The following is a 22,063-nucleotide window of genomic DNA, read 5'->3' as shown; positions in this document are numbered from 1 at the left end:
CCTCCCGCTTCCCTGGTTTCCCACTGCACTCTGAGCTCACCCGGCCTGTGACTGAGTGTTTCTGTCTCTGGTGCATGGCCCTGTTTGGAGTCTCCAAACCCAGCTGATTCCTGCAATGTGCTCCTGCACTGCTCCTTCCAGAGGAGGAAGGTGAGTCTCCCCGGATCTGCCACTTGTGGGGTCCTTGCTCAAAGAGTAGTGGTCTGACTGTGTCTTGGATCATAGTTTAAGGTAACTCTGAGCTGAGAGCTCACTCCTCACCTCGATTTCTGTAGCCGGCTTCCCCAGGCTGATACTTGGCAGCTCTGTCACACCAGTGTCTTTCTGTGACCCTGCAGGTCCTGAGACAACACTGTCTCTCTGAGGGTTCCACCACCCGCTTAGCCTTTGGAACCATGTCCCTCAATGGAGCAGACTTCTGAAAGTTCTGACTTTGTGCTCCACTGCTCCACTGCTTGCCAGGAGCTGGCCTCTCCCACCACTGTCTATCTTCCTTTCACTTCAGATTCACTTATCTGCATGTCCTGCCTTCTAGAAAGTGGTAGATTGTCTGTTCCTAGAATTGCTGCTCTTCTTCTCTTCCAACTCCTGTTGAGTTTGTAGGTGTTCGGAATGGTTTGATAACTTATCTAGCTGAACTCCTGGGACCTGATGATATTCCAGTCTCCTATTCCTCCTCCATCTTGCTTCCTCTGGTCCAGCTATTGTTTCTTGAGCACTTATTATGGGTCACGTTATTACCTTATTTCACCTTCAAAATGATCCTCAACTTTGACTTTAGTTACGGTCATTATCAGGAACTTGAGGGGAAAAAGAGGTTATTAAATAAGAGCTAAGTGTAGGATGTAGAATTTGAATCCAGTGTTTATGGTTTTGCCACAGTATTATGCTGCCTATGATATTTAGGCAAATATTTTATAAATGGTAGACCTCCATAAAAGGTTAGATATTTGTTTGGTGGAAATAACATGGACTCTAGAGTCAAAATGGCCTCTATTTACCTTTTGACTTCATCACCCCCAGCTCTATGGTCTTGGGCTCCTAATTCCTATTAGTCACAGTTTTTCAATCAAGAAAAGGGAAATAATGATGTGTAACCTGATGAAATTTTGTGAGCTTTTGAGAAAGCATTAGAGTCTATGGAGACTCTACCACAATGTCTGAAAGCATAGATTCTAGATCAATGGTAACTATTATGCCAGACCCCTCACAGTCCCTTGCATACTTTCATACTCAGTGAGTTTTTTTCTAATTTGATGCTAGGTAGTTACCCCCAAGGAATGGAGACAAAGGGCTAGTAGTGGCAGGTTGCATTATTACAGCTAACCCCAGAGATACAGATCTAGTCTGTAAATTCATTTATTAGCTCATCCCCACTGCTGTTTGAGAAACTGGGAGAGGCATTGTCTGCAGGGCAAGCAGGATCACAGGTGGAGTGTGTCCTTGAAGGGCTTCACTTCTCATTGGTGATTGGTATCGATGTGTTTCTAACAAGTAGGTACCAATGCTTCTCATCCATCCATTTGCCAAAGTAGGCCAAATGTCACCCAGTACATACAATTATAACAAAAGTATGAACTGCACAAACCACCAGTGTCCTGTACTTAAAAAAAAAAAAAAAAATCCATCTTTGGTTGATAGAGCTGAGTGAATTTTTATATTAAGCAAATAAAAAGACATTTTATTTATATATTTCAATAGAATTACAAATTACTCAGAAATAATTTTCAACTTGTTATCTTAAAAGGGGATGCCGAGAGCTTTGACTTCTTTTGGAATGTTCATTTGCCATAATTCTTTTTTTGAAACTCATTAAATTTTAACTAGATGCACACACTTTCTGCTCAACTTGGGGGAAAACATATTTTAAATATCTGTCAAGTCTGTCATTATTGCTCATAGAAATGTACCTAATTGTAAGCCTCGAAATGCTCATCTGCTCAGAGGAATGCCAACATGTCAACCAGAGAACACGCAGTGGATGCACATATACATTAGAGGGACACAAAATCTTCCCAGAAGTTTCCCGGTGCCTTAAAACTGGAAGGCTCAGTTTGGAAATTTCTCATTCAACCTTACTAAAGACTTGGGGGCTGGGATGGGGAGAGAAAACCCACTTATCTTAAAGATTCATGATTCAAACGCCTGATAGAATCTGCAGTTTCCATAGTGCTGGGCTCTAGATTTCCCTTTAATGTAATTAAGCCTCAAGATTTATGAATACAACAGGCCAGAACTTGATCCGTGTTCATTTTCAATTACTGCAGTGAAAGGGCCCTATCCAGATGTCTCTATTTACAGCATTCAGGCAGGCCGGACCAGGGGCCGAGGGGGGAGGGCCCACAAATTGTCACACTTGTTAATTCTTCACAGAGGATACTCAGCCGAGGTCCTGGCTTTGACCCTGTGACAAAAGGCTGGGGGCCCCCGGGGCAAGGGCATCAATGCTTCCAGGGACAACACGGTGACCCACAGGGGTCACTCCTTCTGCTTTGTAGGTATTTGTGTAATAATGGGGTCCATTCCTTATTTTTATTTCTGTTACAGTTCTGGGAGCATCCAAGGGAAAAGACTGGCTCTGATGTGAAAGACAAACATATATAATGAGAGCATCAAGTGTCCCCTGGCAACAGTAACCACGATAAAATGCTACAGGGGAAATACACAGTATGCAGTGACCCACATAATCGGGCCTATTTTGGGAGCATTGTTTTATTTTTCTTTTGAAGCGTGTTGTGTTTTTTTTTCTTCCTTTTTTCTTTCCTTCTTTCTTTCTTTCTTTAAATATTCCCAGGTCTGCAATTTAGTTTTGCTAGGATGATTGGAACACAAGTGTCTTATCTACTTGTTACAGTTACAGTCCTTCTCATGTGCTTGCAGATTTTCAACCACCAAATAACCACCTGCTAGGGCGGCCTAAAATATTCCATTTTATTCCCTTTGGTTTTGCTTTAAAATATTTCTGTGCTTTCTATGACCATTCTACAGGTTTCTTAGACGTGTGCTAAGTGTTTTCTTACACTGATGTGGATGCTGGCATTGAGGTATCATTTTAAAAGGAAAATCCCACACAAAAGGCTTAGAAATAAGAGCCCAGCGGGAGACTCGGAACCTCTAATGAAATGAACTGCAGCCAGTAAAAAGCCCCAAATCCTACCCCACGCTTTTCCTCTGTGGCGTGTGTCTGGTCCACCATTTCATAGTCTCAACTCACAGACCAGAGTCGTTACCTTGTGAAAAAGAATGAATTGGGATATTGCTTCTGCTGAACAATAATTGGCTGTTCTATTAACGGGATGCTGAGAAAAATGGAATTGTTGGCCATTCTCTTCCATTTCAGGAGGCTCTTTCGTGGAAATATTGCAGATCTCTCCTTGATGAGCCTCTTTAAATCAATTTTTGGGTTTCTTTTTTCAGTCATGACCTTCACAGGACTCAAATTCATTTCTGTCAATTTAAAGAGATTTGAATAGAACAAGGCATCGTTCAAAAATAGAGGTTTTTTTTTTAACCCCCAGATTTATTCCATTCTCGCCCCTCAGACCGATATCTTTTTCTTTTTAAAAATTTGATTTAATAATTTAATAATTTTCTTTAAAAATTGATTTAATAATTCAATACCAAATCCAGTCAAATTCAGTACTTCATTATACATACATTTATCCTGCTGGCTCCAGTGAATATATTTCAGATACAAATGGCATCATTTCTGACCATCTCGTATTTCCTTTTTTGGAAGGTGCGTTGTACGAGGTATATAGGGCCCGAGAATAAGGACTCTGAAGCTTTTTGTGACTAGTCATTCCTTCTGGAAAGCTGTTATCTTGACAATTTCAGCAATTGATCTGTACATTTTATAGAGGCACTTGTGATCACTCTGATTGTACTGCGAGGGAATCCCAGTCCTGTGGTATATACTGGAGCAGTTTTCCTCAGAACAGCTCTGAGACCATTTGAATGGATGGGGATATTTCTTTCATTAAGTTGTATTTACTTAGTTCTTTTGCTATTTCTGATTGCTATATTGATTATCAGTACATTTTGTTTTCTAAAGTATTTTCAAGTTTACATGGATTTGGTCTTCCTCTTCTTGTGGCCTCTTTCCTTCTGTCTATAGTCTTTCCCTCCTTCTCTCTTGTTCTCATTTTCTATTAATCTCTGGATTTCTATGTTTTTGGTTATGGCGATAACGACTATGTAAAATGGTTGTATAGGAAGGGCTGCGCACCTTTTTCCCTTCCTCACATTCCCTTTGGTTTTTAAAAAATGCTATTTTGAATGCAGTATATACCTTTGTATAATTTTGTACAGCTAATAATAATTATGGAAATTTCTGTTGCAGAAAAGTCCCCACAGCTTCAGTTTTGTGCCGGAAAACCTTTTGTGTAAAATCCCTTCCTTTAAAATCCCTGCTCAGGCAAGATCCCTGCTCACTGGAGGGATGTGATACCAGGTTTGGGCTCTAGGAGGCAGAGCTATGGCAATGTATCCCCAGAGGACACCAGGAATGTGAACCACTCTCAAGTAAGGTTCTCTGAAAATGCAAAGGTCAGGCTGGAGAAGTCAAGTTCAGTTAAAAGAGTGGACACAAACATCTGGAGGGCTGGCATGGGCACAGAGCCAACTCAGAGAACTTGGGAGCCCAGCCTGCAGAACTCTGGGCTGGGGCCATTCTGAGAGCTGGGGGTCACTGAGATCCTTATAATCATCAATGGTGTAGTCTCCTGTGACTTACTCGGCCTCTTGTCTATTGCATCCCATAACCCCTCCACATTTGGGGCCTAGGTGGTCTTTCTAAAATGTATCTTTGCTTTAAAAGTCTAACCTTGGCTTCAAACTTCTACTGCCCTCCCACTGGCTCCAGGATAAATTCCAAACTTCTTTACAAATTTGTAAGGTCCTTTGCCATGGTAAACCCTGCTTCCTCTCCAGGTTTTTTCTGCCACTAAACTCACTTTCTTCTCACTTCTGCCATTTCTCTGAACTATTTTTTTTCTCTGCACATGCCATCATCTTTCTGTCATTGTATATGCTGCCTGCCCGCTCATCCCCCAGTCTGAGCTTCGTTTGGACGGAGCTTCCTTTAGGAAGACTTCCTGCACTTTCTGGTTTCCCTGGACCAAGAAAACAACTCTCCTCTAGTATAGCAGCTGTGTGGGACACGTCTATTGAATTTTCTCTTTTCACTGATGGGTTCAGAAAACCAGAAGCACATGGGTAGAGAATGCTGGGTGTTTGTCAACAGTAGAAACAATATAAATAAGCCATTTATGGCTTATAAACATGGCTACCAGAAAACCCCCAAAACCCAAAACTAAAAATCCAACAAAAAACTTAATGAAATGTGGCATACAGAAAACGAGCTTCTTGGGGCTCTTGGGTGGCTCAGTCTGTTAAATGTTTACTTTCAGCTTGGGTCATGATCCCAGGGTCCTGGGATTGAGCTCCACATCAGGCTCTCTGCTCAGTGGGGCGTCTGCTTCTCCCTCTCCGTCTGTCTGCTGTGCTCTCCCCCGACCCCCGCCCCGGCTTGTGGTCTCTTTCTCTCTGTCAAACAAATAAAAAAAAGAAAAAAAAAAGAAAAAAAAACAATCTTCTTAAAAGTTCTTAAAACTTAAAACTTCTTAAAAGTTTTAAAAAATGTTCCTGTACCCTGCTTGGCAGTTGGCTATAAATCATGAGTTTTGTCTGCTTTGTAAATAACTGGTTTATGCCAGATCCTCCTGCTGTATCCAAGTAGCTGCTTGTCATCTGCTGCTTGATGGAGATCAAATGATCCTGGTAGTACTGTGTGTTGTCTAAGAGTCTCTAGGTTTAAATGAAGGCTGTGCACCCTTATCTAAGAAAAGTACATGCCTGCTGATATCAGGCTTTTACAAAACATCATTATTTTGGAATCTCAGAGACCCATGTTGATTATTCTAGAAATTTTCAGACGGAAGATTGTTGTATTGAGAAAACAAAGTATTTTCCCAGTCAGTGAAAGGAGGATTTGGCTAGGTAGTACTTTAGAAATAGATCTGGGCTGAGATTAATTTAAATACTGCTCCCATGCTAAGTATAGAAATTAATGACTATTCCAAACAGCTCTAGGCTGTAAGACAGGGTAGCAAGTTATCTTTTAGAAATGTCATTGATGACAAAGTTGCATTAGACCAGAATCAGGGTTCAGTTGATGTTCTTTTCCAGAAAATTAATGTCTAGTGACTTTATTAGATGTTGTTTCTCTTACTTCGATCTCCTGTATTAGATACACTTTCTTTAGCTCATTCATCTGACCACTGATTCATCCATTCATCCATTTACCTATTCATTCCTCACCCTCCCACTTACCCATCAGTCTGCCATCTTTCCTTCTATCCATCTCTGCATCAGTCCATTTACCACCCAGTAAATCTTTTGTAAGCATCTTCCCAGAATGAGACATTCTTAGTTGCAGAGGGGATTAAAAAACAAGCAAAATAGTCTCTCTTCTCAAAGCGCTAAAGGTCACTTGTGGACTCTTAGATCACCACAACAGGGGCCTGGATAGACTAAGGGGAGAAGAGTGTCAAGGCAGAGGAGAGACTATGAATGTTGCTGTGCACTGGAAAGTGTGAAGTATGGTGGGAACAGTGAGGTGGGTGGAAGGGGGATCTGGGGTTGTGTGCAGGGGAAAATGGTGGCTCTGGCTGGAACCATAGCTTGGATAAAGGGACAGAGGTTCTTCAGTGCCAAACAAAAGAGTGTGGAGAAACTTTGGTGTTTTCTTACAGGGGAAAATGATGTGAAGGTTAACTAGTCTTTAGGAAGATCAATCCTTCCTAAAGGATTGATGGATTCCTAAAGAGATGGATTGGAAGAGGGGATAAGAGGATAAGAGAGAGATAAGAGGCAGAGAGACTCGTTAGTGCTTCAAGATAATTAGGTTGGCTCTGATCTGGGTCACTTACAACACATGGACTGGGCCACAGTTAAGTTAGGGGATTTTCCCATTCAACCTCCTCAGGTATGGTCACATGTCAGGATAGAAGAGAGAAGTTATGGTTATGTTATTCTTTTTGGCTAACATTTAATGTTGACTTTCTCCTAGATATTTAGGAGAGTGATTTGTTTATTCAAAAGAACTGTTCCTGAGCTAAGCATTCAGGTGGCTTTTGCTTAGGAGGAAGATATAGTTACCAAGCACGAGTTGGAGAGTGGGGGAAGGAGAGGCCCTTTCTCTTAGTAAAATAACATCAACCTTAGAAACCAACCTTTTGTCCTTGCACACACTAGTTGTAATATCTTTTGTGTAACTACTGTGAAAACAAATATTTGACTCATTAGTGATGTAACTTTGAAACACAGCACTCTGGGTATGGAAGGCTAAAACAGAGACGAAGAATTTTGGATCAATTCTCAAGGTCACCAGTATGAAAGAAAACAAAATTGGAATCATGCAAAGTATGGAACAGTAGATTCTTTTTATAGAGCGATAGAATGCTTGTAAAGTTACTTCAGAGAAAAAATGTCTTCACTGTCTTGGAAGACAAGTTGTTTCAACTTCCTGCATACATCAGTAAACACAGCACATATATGAATAAACTTGCTCCTTTTTTGGTAGTGGGCCACTGCAATGCTTTCTTCAATGTTAAGAAAATGTCTTTTCCCCATGAATTTATTATCCCTGCATAGCCCCGTTGAAGATAACCAACCTCAAACCTCATTGCAGAAATGTTCTCTGGCTTCTCTGGCTTTCCACTGGATTTTCAGTCTCTCAAGAAAATTGTCCTAATATGTTGAGCTCAGCCCAGGGTTGGCTGCATGTTGTCCCCTGAAATGCACTAAACCTTCGGTTCATAGAATGATCTCTCAGATCTTGAGGGCTTGCCCAGCATTTCAGATCAACTGAAAAACTCTGGGAGTCAAACTCTTTTTCTACACTGTTTTTATGTCAACTTCTGTATTATGTATAAAATGTACATCTTCATGGAATAACACACATTTTTATTATTAAAAAAACCAGCAGCCAAAATGATATCCCACCGCACACATGCATACGCACTCAGTTGCAAAAAGGCCAGGAACAAACATTTTGAAATGAAGACAAAGGTACCTTAGGAATCACTGCTAAATCATCGGGACCCATCAGAGAATGAGGACACTTGCAAGAGAAGGCAGAGGGGTTTTCTCTTCCTGGAAACGGGGGCGGTGGGGGGGATTGAATAAAATTTGGCACTTTCTCAGTGTAACAGCTGTGCCTGTCTCCACAAGAAAACACCATCAAGCAATTCGTGAATTCATGTTAAATAATTGCTCTTCACGTAAGGTGACTATTGTGTTCTGTCCCTCATTATGAAAATCTTGTGGTCTGATTTTCAGCACATTTAATCCTGTTCAAAACCAAATTAAACTCTGAAAGCATATGTTACTGTAAAGTATGAGTCACAGACTGTCATGATATTTTGCAGAAGATTATTCAGCAGCTGTCTTAAAAATAAAAAAGCAAAGAACTACATCTACTCACTGCTTGTTATGTGCCAGAGCCTATATTAACTGATTCATGGGCCAGCATTAGGGGAGTGCGGCGGGAGAGGCAAAGCTTTGCATTCAGGGGGTCTGGGATTAGAACCCACAACATCACCTTTTACCAGAGAGGAGAGCTCTCCTGATGGGAGGCCTGCTTCACTGTCTAGAAAATGCTGGCAAGAGATAGTTTGGCTGAGCCTCCCCTGGGCTGGCCCTACATTCCCCAGACAGTGCTGGGAGAAAGAGAGGCTATTAAGAAGAAATCACCTAATGGCTCTGGTGTCTCAGACTGTGGCTTCCTCCCAGTAGCAGGGTTGAGTGGTTTAAAGGATACGTGAGACAATGTGAATATGTTGTTACAAAATGTATTAATTTCATTGACTTGACCAGAATCCACAAGAAAAGAAAGGGGTTTCTGATGCCCAGGAGTTTACGACAGGCACGCTTGGATTTATAATATAAACAATTACACCCTTCTAAATATATATTTTTTATTGTTTCTTTTGGTTTCCGTAAAATATCCCCTCCCCCCCCCCCCAGAGAAAGCCTGTACCCCATTCAGGGGAGTTCACAGGGCTGCCTACCTCACCAGAGTAGGCTTGTTAGTGGCCATCTTTATCACCATGAACATCGTGGTGCCCTAGGCTACTCTCATTGCTGGCCGTGCAGTTCTCCTTCAGCTGAAACCAAGTATATACAGGTCTGCTGGGCTGCTGGGGTTGAAATCATGAAGTGATCCTTCACTCAAATCCATTACCTCTTACAGACCCATGTGGTCTGACATTCAGATGTCTCCACTGTCCTTGTATATTTGGCTCTCCTATTTGGTGAAGACTGGCATTTTCTCAGATTGTTAAAAAAAGTTTCTTTCTCAAATACAACTTTAACTTGTGAGTCAAAGAGCTAACGCATGTGGATGCCTGGCACGGTGTAGGTGTTTGATAAATGATTGCTTTTGTTATTAGTCATTGGAGGTCACAGAGCTAGAAAGGAAGGAAGAGACAAATGAAACATGTCAGGCTCCGGAGCTCATGTTTTACCCGCCTCACATACGACTCAGCCTCTCCTGTGAAAAGAAAAGCCAAGTTTGCTCTTTTGATATGAGAGATTGGTATCTCTCAAATTTTGTTCCAGTTTATCTGATAAACACCACAGAGTGTGTTTGTATCACAATGATATTTATTGGGTTATTACTGTATAGTTGAGGTAAAATAATCTTAGTGTTTAATTGAAAGGCTGTTAATAAAAAAGGGCTTGGTGTTCAATGCATTTCTCATTTTGATTTTGAAATATGACATTTTGCTTGTGCTCATTCAAAGGTTAAAAATTTGGATCTAGTTAAAATGTTAGTGAACAGAAAGAGTTCCAGAACATGTGCTTTATAAGGCTGGGGTATCAGATGGTGTTTGCTGCCTTGGTAACAAGTCCAGTTGTGGCACCTGTGTTTATGTGTCATCTTACTTAATTATGCTCTACAAACTCAGAGCACCCTAGTTAGTTGTGAGGGCTCATTGCTCTGGTCACTCAACCCATTATCAGGAGAAACAATACTGGGCTCCGTTATGGCCTATATTTATATGAGTAGGAGTAGTGGATGGAATTCAAATGATCAGGGTTTTTTTTTTAAGATTTTATTTATTCATTTATTTGAGGGGAGGGGAAGAACGGGAAGGAAGAGAACAAGCAGACTCCCCACTGAGCTTGGAGTCTGACTTGGGGCTCGACCCCACAACCCATGAGATCATGACCAAGATCTGATGCTTAACCAACTGAGCCACCCAGGTGCCCCTCAAATGATCAGTTTTATGTCAGTTTCTCTCTCTCTCCCCTTATCTTTATCACTTTCTAATTGCCCACATCGCAAATTTACTTTCTGTAATTTTACTTTTGGATAATTCCTGTATTTTATAGTACCTGATGATACTATCAAATGGAAGAAAAGAATAGAGGGTTCTCTAAAGAATATATTGCTATAGTTTTGTGTAATCAAATTGACAGTAAGTCCTCCTTGATCATTCCTTCTTTTAAAATGTTTGCTTATTGAGAAAGATTAATAGGTTTAAACATATATCCCTCTTAGAATAGTGTTATTGCTATGAAAGATTGATGATTTTTTTAGGCACACATAGAGTTAATTAGTTGCATATGGGCTTGTATCATGGATAAGACTGGTAAATGAATCTGCCGGTGTCCAATCGAATGTTCAATAGAACGGATGAGAGAGTTTGGGAACCACAGCATGGTCTTTTGTTGTACTTCCATCTTGAAGGGAATTAAGATATTAGTGAAAGCTCTTGGGGGTATATTTAGAGGTATTTTGAGGAGAGATTTTAGTGCAAATCCTCCTTATTTAGTAGCTGAGTATCCTTGGGACAGTCAGCCAATCTCAGTCAGTACTCTCATCTGAAGAGAGAACAGAATACCTACTCTGTAGGGTTGTTGAGATGTACTCAGTAAGTGCTGATCCCTCTTTTTCCTAACCTAGTGCTTAACTTCTAAGACAGTGAATGGATGTGAGCTTAGAGAGTCTTCTACTTTTAACCAGATTTGCCAGACAAAGGTTGCTCTGATCCCTAAGGTGAGATCCTCTCTGGAAGTAATTGTCAGTGCTGCCAGTCTCCCAGCTGTACTTGCTGGACAATGTTACAGCCCCAAATGTTCTTCTTACAGCTCTTCTCTAGGCATTACCTAGAACGAAGATGGTAAATAGGGGCATACATTCCTCATCCACATGGGACTTGGTTGTGCTGTTGAGAATCATGCAATCAGTCATAGTGCTCTTTCTCAAGAAACCTGGAAAAACTCAATGTCCTGATAGCATTCCAGGCAGCCAATACCAATTGATCTGAGTTGATGTTCTAGTTGGAAGGGATTCACTCTTCTGACCAAACAGCTCTACAGGAAAAAAATGTATAGCACACACATTTGAACACAATGATGGACACTCAGTGATAGGCACACAAATATTTCTACCTTTTATTTACACAAGTACAGAGAAATTAAATGAGTTACTTGAAATCCCAAGTTGGCTACAGAACCAGGATTAAAACTGGGGGCTCTTGATCTCAAAATTAAGGCTCCTTTTTTCTGAATTTTCACTCTGTGCTTATGAAAGGGTTGCCTCCCTGCAAATACTAGTTGCAGAAAACAGTGCGTTGGAGGTCTTTGTGGAATTGTCCAACTACATACTGGATAACAAGATGGCAATAGTACTGGGGGGATTCAGATGTCAGCTAGGATGTTGGATTAAATGGTTTTGAGGATGTCTTCTGGGCTCCAGATTCTAATATTCTCCCAACACTGTCACTGAGGAATGCAATTTCCTAAACATGAAAAGTCTCAGGAAGTAAGTTCCATGTCTGGAGCTTATTTGTAATTGCACATGCAAGACTCTAAATAAAATTTGGGTTAATTAGCTTTTCTCTGGTTTCATGAAGCACAGCTAGTACTTCTGACCATGTCAGTGTGTTTGCTCATTGAAAGGTTGTTAGCAGACTTGTGAAAATGGTGAAATTTGGAAAATAAGGATTGCTACATAAATACTTCTACTTTTTTAAAATCAAGGAGCTCCTAAATGCATGAGAGAGATAATTTTCTTCTTGGTAGTGAAGAAATCTTATTCATCTAAATATCATTTTTAGGTAGGCTCTATAAGAAAGTTGGAAATTGAAGATAATTCATGACATATCAGAAGTGCACATCTGTCCATTTCTGACAACAATGAATATTAAGTAGATTTTCAAGTTTTTTATTATGGGTAACACAGTGATGTTCTTATTGAACCTTAAAAGCCATAGTGAGCCTCTCTTGTCTCCCACCTTCCCCTTGCAGCGCTGTAAATCCAACTTCTGCCTGTCCTATTGTTCAGAAAAAAGCAGCCATATTGTGCTGATTGCTATTAAATTAAAGCAGAAAGAGAGAGGCACAAATGTGGAAGCCCATCTTACCAGCAGGGATACCACTATCTTTTATTTTGCATTTTGGGAGGGTCAGAAAGTCATGACAGGCATCTGACCTCTGATAACCTTTTTGGTGTTTCTGTGCGCAGTTTTGGGGGGAAGAACTTAATTAAATACGATTGAATTTCCCTGCTAACATTGCCACTGAAAAGACTCCTTTTAAATGGCTTGGTGTTTGCTGGTGAGGAACAAACAAAGATGCTTCTTTTGTTCCTCAAAGAAAAGTTAGCATATGTTAGTTAAGGATTTGTGATTTCTTTGACTAGACTGGCGGGTTCCTAAAAATTCAATGAGTCTTCTGAAATGAGACCCACAATAAAAGATAAAGCATACGGCTAGCTAAAACTCTAACTCTTCTTATGCTTGATAATTATGGTGGAGGTTAATGTTTTTAAGACTTCACTATGTTTATTTGTACTCAAATAAAAATGAGGACCTTAGATTTATGATGAAGTTGCTAATATTTGGCCACAAAAAATATAACTGGTCTGTCTCTTGGATTCTCCAGCTACCAGAAGAAGAGAAGAACTGCCGGCAGTTGTATATCTAGTACTTTCTGTTAGGAAACCATTAACAAGAGGTGCTGACAGAAAGAATATACAGTTTTTGGTTATGAACAATTTGTCATGCATATTAATTGCTGATAGGAAGCTCATCTACAAGTTACACTTTAATAAAAAGCAATAACCATATAAATATGTGGGTTAAAAATCCATTTTCCCATTTTGATAATGAGAAAGTCCATTTTGATAATTACTGGGTAGTTATTTGTCATTCTTAGGGTTCTGAAATCAGAGGAACTGAAGAATCAATTTTATAATCAAGACCTAGAGAAAGAGTGGGTTATTTTGTTCAGGTTTGAGTCTTAGTGCTCATTTTGAGAGGAATCAGGTTTGTGTCTTAGATGCAAGGAATCTTTTAATCCCACATGATTTTGTTTTCCTTGAAGAGAGGATTAGAATGAGGAACTGATGCTTTTGAATTTAAAGTTGACTATTGTGTGCCCTAAGCCTACTTCCTCGACTCACACCCCCTTCCACTATTTGAGCTTTCTCAGGTCTCTCTAATTATTTAGAGGGTGGGGGGAAGTCAACACTTGACCCTGCTGACCTGTCTGGCTTCTGTCTCATCTCTTGTTTAATACTCACGGTTAAACTGCTAAAAGTAGTGTGTGCTACACCCACAGCTTTTCTTTCCATGTCACTATCTCTCTGGAGTCTAGTCTCTAGGTGCACCCATGTGGGGTACTGTGTACCCCAGCTGAAGCCTCCAACTTTGGGGCCACCATGTTAGGTTGGAAGCATGTATCCTTTGCAAGGGTTCTAAGCCAAGAGGATAAGTGGAGGCTGAAATCCAGGTGCATTTGTGGCTCCACCAAACCCTGTCATGGGGATGTATCCGTGAAGAGAGGGCAACATTTTGTGTTTTGTAATTTGCCTGAAGGCTCCACAGTACTAGCTGTGGCTTTGTCAATAAGGCCTTTGGCCCAATCTTGATCTTATTCTTCAAAATCTAGATCTTTAAAAAGGCAACAAATAAGCATGTAATCAAGAGTGAAATCATTAATTTTTTATGGGTACAAAATTCTTTGTAAGGGCACCTGGGTGGCTCAGTGGGTTAAAGCCTCTGCCTTCAGCTCAGGTCATGATCCCAGGGTCCTGGGATCGAGCCCCACATCAGGCTCTCTGCTCAGCAGGGAACATGCTTCCCTCTCTCTCTCTGCCTGCCTCTCTGCCTACTTGTGATCTCTGTCTGTCAAGTAAATAAATAAAATCTTAAAAAAAAAAATTCTTTGTAAACTGGAGTCTGCCCAAAAGCTGTTAAAATTTTAAATCACAATGGGACTAGGGTGGGTTATTTTTCTGTTTTTTGAGCAAAATACTAGTTGAGGAAGGAAAAATCAGGGCTGGGATCCTCATGGAAAATGCAATGTTGATTCCTTGTCAGATCAGTCCTGCCTTCCATTCCACAGCCGAGGTGCTGAAATACAGGCGGAAAGCACAGGCTGGAGGACCAGGTAGACCCATGCTGGCATCTCAGTGCCACCACTTACTTAGAGATATCACCTTGGGCTGTCATAAACTCTTGGAGCTTCAGATTTCTCATCTACAAAATTGTGGTAAGAATAGTTACTTCTCAATAGTCCTCTGGTGGAGGGTTAGGGGAGCTGTTGTAGGGACACACCTCCTATCTTGCCTGGAGTCGGAATGTTCTCACAATCTAGACATTTCCCCACGCTGATCGTCTGCTAACAATACTCTTACTTCCTCTTCTTCAACTAGGTATGTTTTTGCTCAAGCTTCGAGATTCAACATCTTTTCCAAGAAGCGTCTCCTGATAGATATTTTTAAAGATTTATTTATTTGAGAGAGAGAGAAAGAGAGAGGGTGTGTAAGCAGGGGAAGGGGGTAGAGGGAGAGAGAGAATCTTAAGCAGACTTCCTGCTAGGTGTGGAGTCTGACCTGTGCTTTGATCCCAGGACCCTAAGATCATGACCTAAGCTGAAATCAAGAGTCCTCATTTAATCAATTGAGCCATCCAGGTGCCCCTGATATTTTTTAACTTGACTAAATATTCTTCTCCTTAGCTCTGGTTGAGGTGCTCCTCTGGTACATTAAGCATCTTTTTTTGCTGTGTTGTAATCACACGGGGGGAGAATTATGGGGATTATGCCTCATTTATGGTTACATCCTCAGTGCTTAACCTAGTGCTTGGCATTTTGATAATTATTCGGTAAAATCAATTGTCCAGATTTCAACGACTGGAGAAATGTTAAAAAACAGCTAAGGTGGCTGGGAAGCGTGCATTAAGGTATAGTGGGGAATGAAACATATTCCTTGCATATTTCATTTCTAAAAATTATTCATTCCTCTATTGCTTAATTTCTGGTCCATGACGCTTTCCAGGTTTCTTCTTAGAGAGGAACTGATCTATTTCCAAGGCTTTAGTAACCTCTGGTCCTGATCTTAGGAACTTTTAAAACCAGCTATCTGCCACAAAGCTGAGTAGATGAGTACCTTGCTGAATGGAAATCAACATTTCCTGGGAGCTTGTTATATAGAGAGTCTGAGGCTCCAGGCTAGACTCCCTGAATCAGGATCTGCATTTTAACTAGCTCCCCCAAATGATTTGAAGGTGCAATAAAATTTAAGAAGTCCTGGATTCATAGCAGGTATCTTCAAGAATAGTGTATTCCTTGAATTTCCTTTATATAAATGTATTTGTCTATGAAGATACAGGAAGAGGTGTTAGGATTGTTCCAGAGTTTCTGGTCAAAACCAGGAAGTAATTTTGTGATCAAGAAAAATCTCAAATAGGTGACTAAAATAAAAGAATAAAAATTTAAAAAAAAAGGAAAAAAAGAACCTCAAATAAAACACTCCATATTTGATTAGAACAAGGAAGACAATCTAAATATTCAAAATGGTTTCAAATAAGTGAGAAATGGGTTTTTCAGCTTACTGTCTTGATCCTCTGCTTGAAAATAAAAATGTTTATCTTTTTAAAGAAGGGCCCTATTTCTATAAAGAAATGCACACACCCCATCATGGCAAACATAATTTTTTTTTTTTTTTTGGTAGCAGTTAAATGACCTAAGTGAGGATTTCAGAGCTCTCTCTTGGTTTCCGTTTTCTCTTCCAATCCCAAGGAAAAGCAAGTATTTGCCTTTAGCATAGTTGATCCCCGAGCACTTTGCAAATGTTTCCCCAAAGCCAGCCGCCCTTTATAGATCCCCCTGGGAACCTTTCTTCTGGTTACTAACCCTTAAGCACCCACAAACCCTATTTACGAAGATATTTGTCATATGGGAAGGGCCCATGAATCTTCAGATTTTTGGAGGAAAATGCTTAACCTCCAGTTTGGAAAGCTCTGCCCTTTGGCCAGGACCTTTGGGCTCATCTGAAGACTAGCTTCTCCAGCCAAAGAAAGAAAAAAATATGCAAAAAACCAAACAATACCTCTGTAGTGTGTCTTGGCTCACTCTGGTAGGCTGGAAAACTCTTGAGAAAATTTATCTTGAAAGGTTTCTTGGATTTTTTAATATTTTTGGAGCAAAGTTTCTGGTTATGAGTATTGTAGCCACATGGAATCTCAAGTTCACTTCATTTGCTTCCTCATAGTTCAGTACTGATTCTTCCCTGGGGCTTTCTTTCATCACACCTCATTCTGCGCTTTCCCCTGGTTGCCTTTAATGACTGGCCTTTAATGCCAAGAGTTAAATTGAATAAAGGACTATAGTCAAATACTAGGAGGAATCAAATTGCAAAATTGTCAGTGGCAGAGCCTCCATAACTCCCGAGATGCAGTGCTATCCAAAAACCTGATTGTCGATTCAGGTTTTACTCTTCACACATCTAAGAGGTAGTTCAAATATGTCAAGTGTGTGTGTGTGTGTGTATGTGTGCGTGGGCACGCATGTATGTTCATGCCTGTGTGCACGAACAGAAAACTTGAACTCTCCAGCACATACCACCTGTTTTCACATCATTTTTGTCACAAAAGTATTTTCTTTCTTTCTTTCTTTCTTTCTTTCTTTCTTTCTTTCTTTCTTTCTTTCTTTCTTTCTTTTAATTAGCTGAGCTGTCCCTATTTTTCAGTAACTTGCCTCTTCCCTAACATATAGGCTGTAACCGTATTTCTTTTCATTAGAACTGGGCCTCGTTTGTCATTTATACCATACTTTTGCCTTTCTCTTTCATTTTGAAAGAAAGAGAGGTTTTCCTATTATTTTAGAGCAAAGCACCTCTGGTTTATGTGGCGACTCTTGTGGCTTTCTAAATGCACTTGATTTAGCTTTCAATGTGTAATTACTGCCAAACAAGTTAATTGCTTTATAAGTGTCCAAAATTCCCTGGTTTAATTTTGCTTTCATTTACCAACCTTCATTATACACCCACTGTTCAACATAAACACAAATGATTGTTAATGAATGCCTAATGCCATATTCATTAGAAAATCAGGTTAATGACTGGCAATGAATATCCCAGCTCCTTTATTCTTCCAAGACATTTTTTTTGCTTCTTGATTACAATAGTTTTTTTGTTTTTGTTTTTGTTTACAAAGAAATTCTACCTGCAGAATAGGCTTGCTTTAAAGTTCAAGATAAAGCTTTTCTAAGAAATCAGAAAACCCCAACCCCTGATTCTTTCTGCTTACCTATGTCTTTACCCTTTAGAAAGAATCTCCTATAAAATGGAACAGTCAGAATAAACATGATTCCCTTGGACTATTGGCTATCATAAAGCCTTATTGTTTGGACAGCGAAAGTCTCAGGATTTTTATGTACAGGTGTTCAGGTGGTGCACTGAACAACTTGAGGAGGTATTGTTTGCTTTGCACTCTAAATGATGGGGAATGTGTTATCCACAACCTGAATAACTCAGGCAGTAGCACTGAGAAATCTGTGTTGAAATAAGAAATGTGTCACAGCAGTGTGGCTTGGGAAAGCATTCAGTGCTTGGTGCTAATTGCCCTAGACAAGAATTACTTACCAGAAGACAATCAGATATGTGAAGATACATGGTTGGAGTGCATGGCAGAAGGTCCATTGAGGAGGAGAACTGAGGTCCACATCATGGAGACGGGCTTTACCCTCCACCTGGCAATTCTTGTTTTGTAAGTGAGACCCCTTCCCTTTCCCACAGATGTGGAGTTGCTTTCCAAATCAAACTTGACAGCTGGGTTTTGAGGGCCATTTGTGTGCTGACAACAGAACAGAAGATTATGTATGGGCTTGAGCACAGAACCCAGGTGCTAAAATTTGGTCACTGGCTGGTTGTTACATGCTGGTGTGGACTGAGCAGTATCTAATAGGAATGTTGGTGATGTAGTATTCCTTCCAGTTCTTATGCTCTGTGACTCTTTTTTGGTATCATCAGTCAGTCCACCTGCATTCTTTAAAATTATTGATTGGACGCTTACCATGTGCTTGGCATGGATTTGATGTCAGGGATATTGTATTAAACACACATTTCCTGGTGTTGTAGGAAGACAAGGGTGACTCAATGCCCCCATGCACATGTCAGGTAGTACCAGTGTGGTATACTTACAGTTGCTCAGTGTCAGCACTCTGAAATCTTGTTATGCTCCCCACTCTTCTTTGGATCTTTTTTCCTTATTCTTCCATCTGGAAACTTCTACTTCTCTTGTCATAGTCCTTTTGTTTTGATATTTTGATCTCAGAGAAATCCCTGTCTCTTCCAGTTTTGTCTCTTTTTGGGGTTCTGTTTCCATCAGCTGAGTCTGCATCATCTATAGTCCTTGGCTGCACCTATGTCTGTACTCCTTGTGTCTGTCCCTCATAACAGTCACTGAACTTTCGCCTTGATTTGTGTGATTCTCTGAGTACTAATTCTGCCTTAGACTCTAACTTCCTCAGGGAAATCATATGGTAGACTAATTGTTTTCCTGGTGTCTGGACATATTCTTGTAGCCTGGTCATAGATCTGTTAGGATATTGTCTTCATGACAACAGGCTTTGCAGGTCAATGAAAGGCTGAGGCATGATTTTAGCAAATATTAAACAATAAAAGTTCAAGGACCTGAAGGTTGTGACTAAATAAACAAATATAAAGTATCAAATTGAAAAGCAGAAGTATGAAAATAAATCCTGATATTATCTTACTGAGGTTTGATATTTTAGTATCAAAGTTCCAGGATTCCATACCATTGGCACATCCTCGGGGTGACCCCCAAATGGACCTATTGTAGGTATTGTATATTTGTATCAGTCAGGTTTCTGCTATGATAATTCTGCACAGCAAACAACTCCAAAATCAGTGGTTTTCAACAAGCAGCATTTGTTTCTTATTTATGTTCTCTGGTCTGCTTGTTGGCCATGGCTCTGCTATGCTCAGCAGGGACTGGCTTAAGGCTATGGGTCTAGTCTATTAGATTTTGTCTCCTTGTTCTGGGACCAGTGACTACTTGGGGCATGTTTTTGTTTGTTTGTTTTCCCCTAGCTAAGACAGGAACATAAGAGGCCAAGGCAAACCCTGCGTGTACACTTAAAGCTTCTGCTCCTGTCATGTGTGAACATGTCACTGGCTAAAGCAAGTCATGGGGCTTAGCTCAACATCAATGGGACAAGGAATCATACTTCATTTACTCAAGTGGGGAGGACTTCAAAGCCACATGGCAAAGGATGTAAATGTTTAAATCTATTTCATCCTATATATTACAAGGTTCTCAAAATACTTCATTTCTCTCATTCATAACATTTGTTCCAGTTGAGATTTTGCATTTTTTTGGTATGATTCTTTAGCTACTGCCTGTGTTTTCTTCTGGACCTTGAAGGTAGGAATCGTGTCTGTCAGGGCTCACTGTTGTTCCCCCAACACCTAGCACTGTGTTCTGGATGATATCAGGTACTCAATGAATGAAGAGCCATTGTTCAAGTGAATTAGCTCTTAGTCTCCCTAAAAATTATCTCAGGAATGGAAATATATCTTTGTGAGAATTACTGGTGTGATACTAAGGGCCTTGTTTCAAATCTTTCAGAAATCCTCTTGCTACATTTCCATTGTGAGACCTGCAACCCTATGGGAGAGGAACATATCCCATCCAAATGTGAGTAAGTAGAGTGGTGCTATGCAGAATGGTGTCCATAGTGGAATTGTTTTGGTTTCAGTAGCTGGTTGCATAAGAAAATTTGTATTTTGTTTTTACCTTATAACTGGGAAATATTTTCTTTTAAATTTCAAAATAAGGAGAACATTAAAAGACATATCCTATGGAATTTTGGATCTCTGTCTGAGATTTACAGTACATTTTTATCTTTTCTACATGGATTATGTAACTGAGAAAATAACTTATTCATTGGATAAGCAATAGTAGAAGTCACCGCACATTAGGTGTGTGTGCAGTGCTTGTGTGTGGCACAACATACAGAAACTAGGATAATAATGCCATCTAATATAATCAATAACAATAAATGACTGAGTTCATCAAGTGAAAGACTGACATGTTAGTCAGTTGGTCAGAAAGACTGACATGTTCTTCCCCCATCCCATATTCTACCCACTGGTTGCTAATGATGTCCTGTTGGTGAAAGCCACTGTGAGTGTTTGTTGCTACAGCATGCAAATGCATGTCTATAAATGACTGCAATGTGCACATGGAGATGGTCGCCATGGCTGGCCTGTCCAGTTGTCATGGAGCTGTGGGAACTTCCCAGGTTCCCTTCCACCAGAGTTCTCTGGACAAAAGTAGGATCTGGAAAGAAAAAAACCTTTCAGCCAACACTTAAATTTACATCCAAAGGGCTCTAATTGCCTTCATTTCCTTCCTATTTACCACACCAGAATGGCAAAGCCCTTTGGAGAGGACCACACAGCTCACTGACACTGAGGAAATCAGAAAGTCCCAAGCATGTGTGGAGAGGGCCATGCTAATTATGTCTTCCAGAGTCTCTGCTTTCCAAAATCTGGGAGCAGGGTTGCTCCAAATTACTACTTGTGGAGAAGTAGCATATGATAACTGCAAATATTCAAGAGAAGAAATCAAGAGATGTGAAAAATCATATTCTAAGAGTAAAGAAGAAGGCCAACTGTGGGAAGAGGAGAAACACGACCTAGTTGAAAAATGTGACCTGGTTTTCTAACTGTTCTTATATACCACTAAAGCACAGAATGTATCTAAATAAAGGGTCTGAAATATGCTCTTCTACCAGTCATTTTTCCATTTGGGCTTCAAGAGCCTCTTAACAATTTACCAGAGGATTCCATGACTCCCCGCATGGACTGTGTTCAGGAGGAAACAGACCCCAGTGAAGTCCCTGTATTTCACCACTAGTACTTTAAGGCTCTAAGAAGGCAAAGCTTCGTGGAAGGGGATCACAGGCCCATTCACTTGACAAGGAGTGACACACATGATAGGGAGGATTGGAGATTGCTATTTAGCTTATACTATAGAGATAGAACGCTTCTCAAGCTTATAGACAGGTGCCACCTGGGTGCCTAGCACTCTCTTCCTCTTACAGCTTAAGTAAGCACCAAGAAGCAAGTGCAGGCCTACATGGGATCAGGAGGTTGACATAACTGGATCCTCTTTCAAATTGTTTTGTCCCCTTTTTTTCTTTCTCTGTTTTCTTTTCCTTCTCCTTCTCTTTGTGCATTTGTATGACTTTGGAGGAATTATAGAAGAGGACTAAGAGATTTTGAGATGTGTATCTTCTAAAGACTTCTGTGTTACTTGTCATTGTTTATTATACTGACCACACTTTATTGCATATTATATAAGTTGTATATTATATCTTGTACATCATATGCTATATATAACATATCTCATATAACATTAGATATTGCCATATATTATATATCAAATGATCTATATTTGTATGTGTATATATTTTAATTCCATACATTGTATATTAGACTTACTGACCACCTATGTTGGTCAGAAGGCTCTTCTGAAAGCAACAGTAAAGAAAAACTCTTTGCCTTCCAGGAGCCTGTCATATAATGAGGAATATAAATAATGGAGAATTAAAAAAAAAAACAAAACAGTAATTGCAGGTAGTGAAAACTGCAATGCTGTGAAGAAGATAAATAGGGGTTATCAGGTCAAAGATGATGTGGGTGACAGGAGTATATGGCTTTAATTAGGGTACAGTG

At 40.1% G+C, this 22,063-nt stretch overlaps 1 protein-coding gene across 9 annotated transcripts in view; it reads left to right on the top strand.

Annotated features, from left to right (window-relative positions):
• The window catches only part of C8H12orf42 (chromosome 8 C12orf42 homolog), a 162,336-nt gene that overhangs the window by 59,180 nt on the left and 81,093 nt on the right, over window positions 1–22,063 (top strand). For 6 of the 9 annotated variants that reach the window (XR_007129657.1, XM_047743206.1, XM_047743205.1 and 3 more), the window contains one exon: window positions 19,950–20,018. The exons of the other annotated variants lie outside the window; for them this stretch is intronic. Coding sequence is in view for 5 of the 6 variants with exons in the window: in XM_047743206.1 (XP_047599162.1) it covers window positions 19,950–20,018 (69 nt within the window). In the remaining variant the exon portion in view is untranslated. The remainder of the gene's footprint in view (window positions 1–19,949; window positions 20,019–22,063) is intronic. 9 annotated transcript variants of the gene reach the window in all.

The sequence above is a fragment of the Lutra lutra genome, chromosome 8, assembly GCF_902655055.1.
Source record: "Lutra lutra chromosome 8, mLutLut1.2, whole genome shotgun sequence".
Taxonomy (NCBI): Eukaryota; Metazoa; Chordata; class Mammalia; order Carnivora; family Mustelidae; genus Lutra; species Lutra lutra.
Note: the sequence above shows the minus strand (reverse complement) of the source record. Positions and strands in the feature narration are given on the sequence as shown.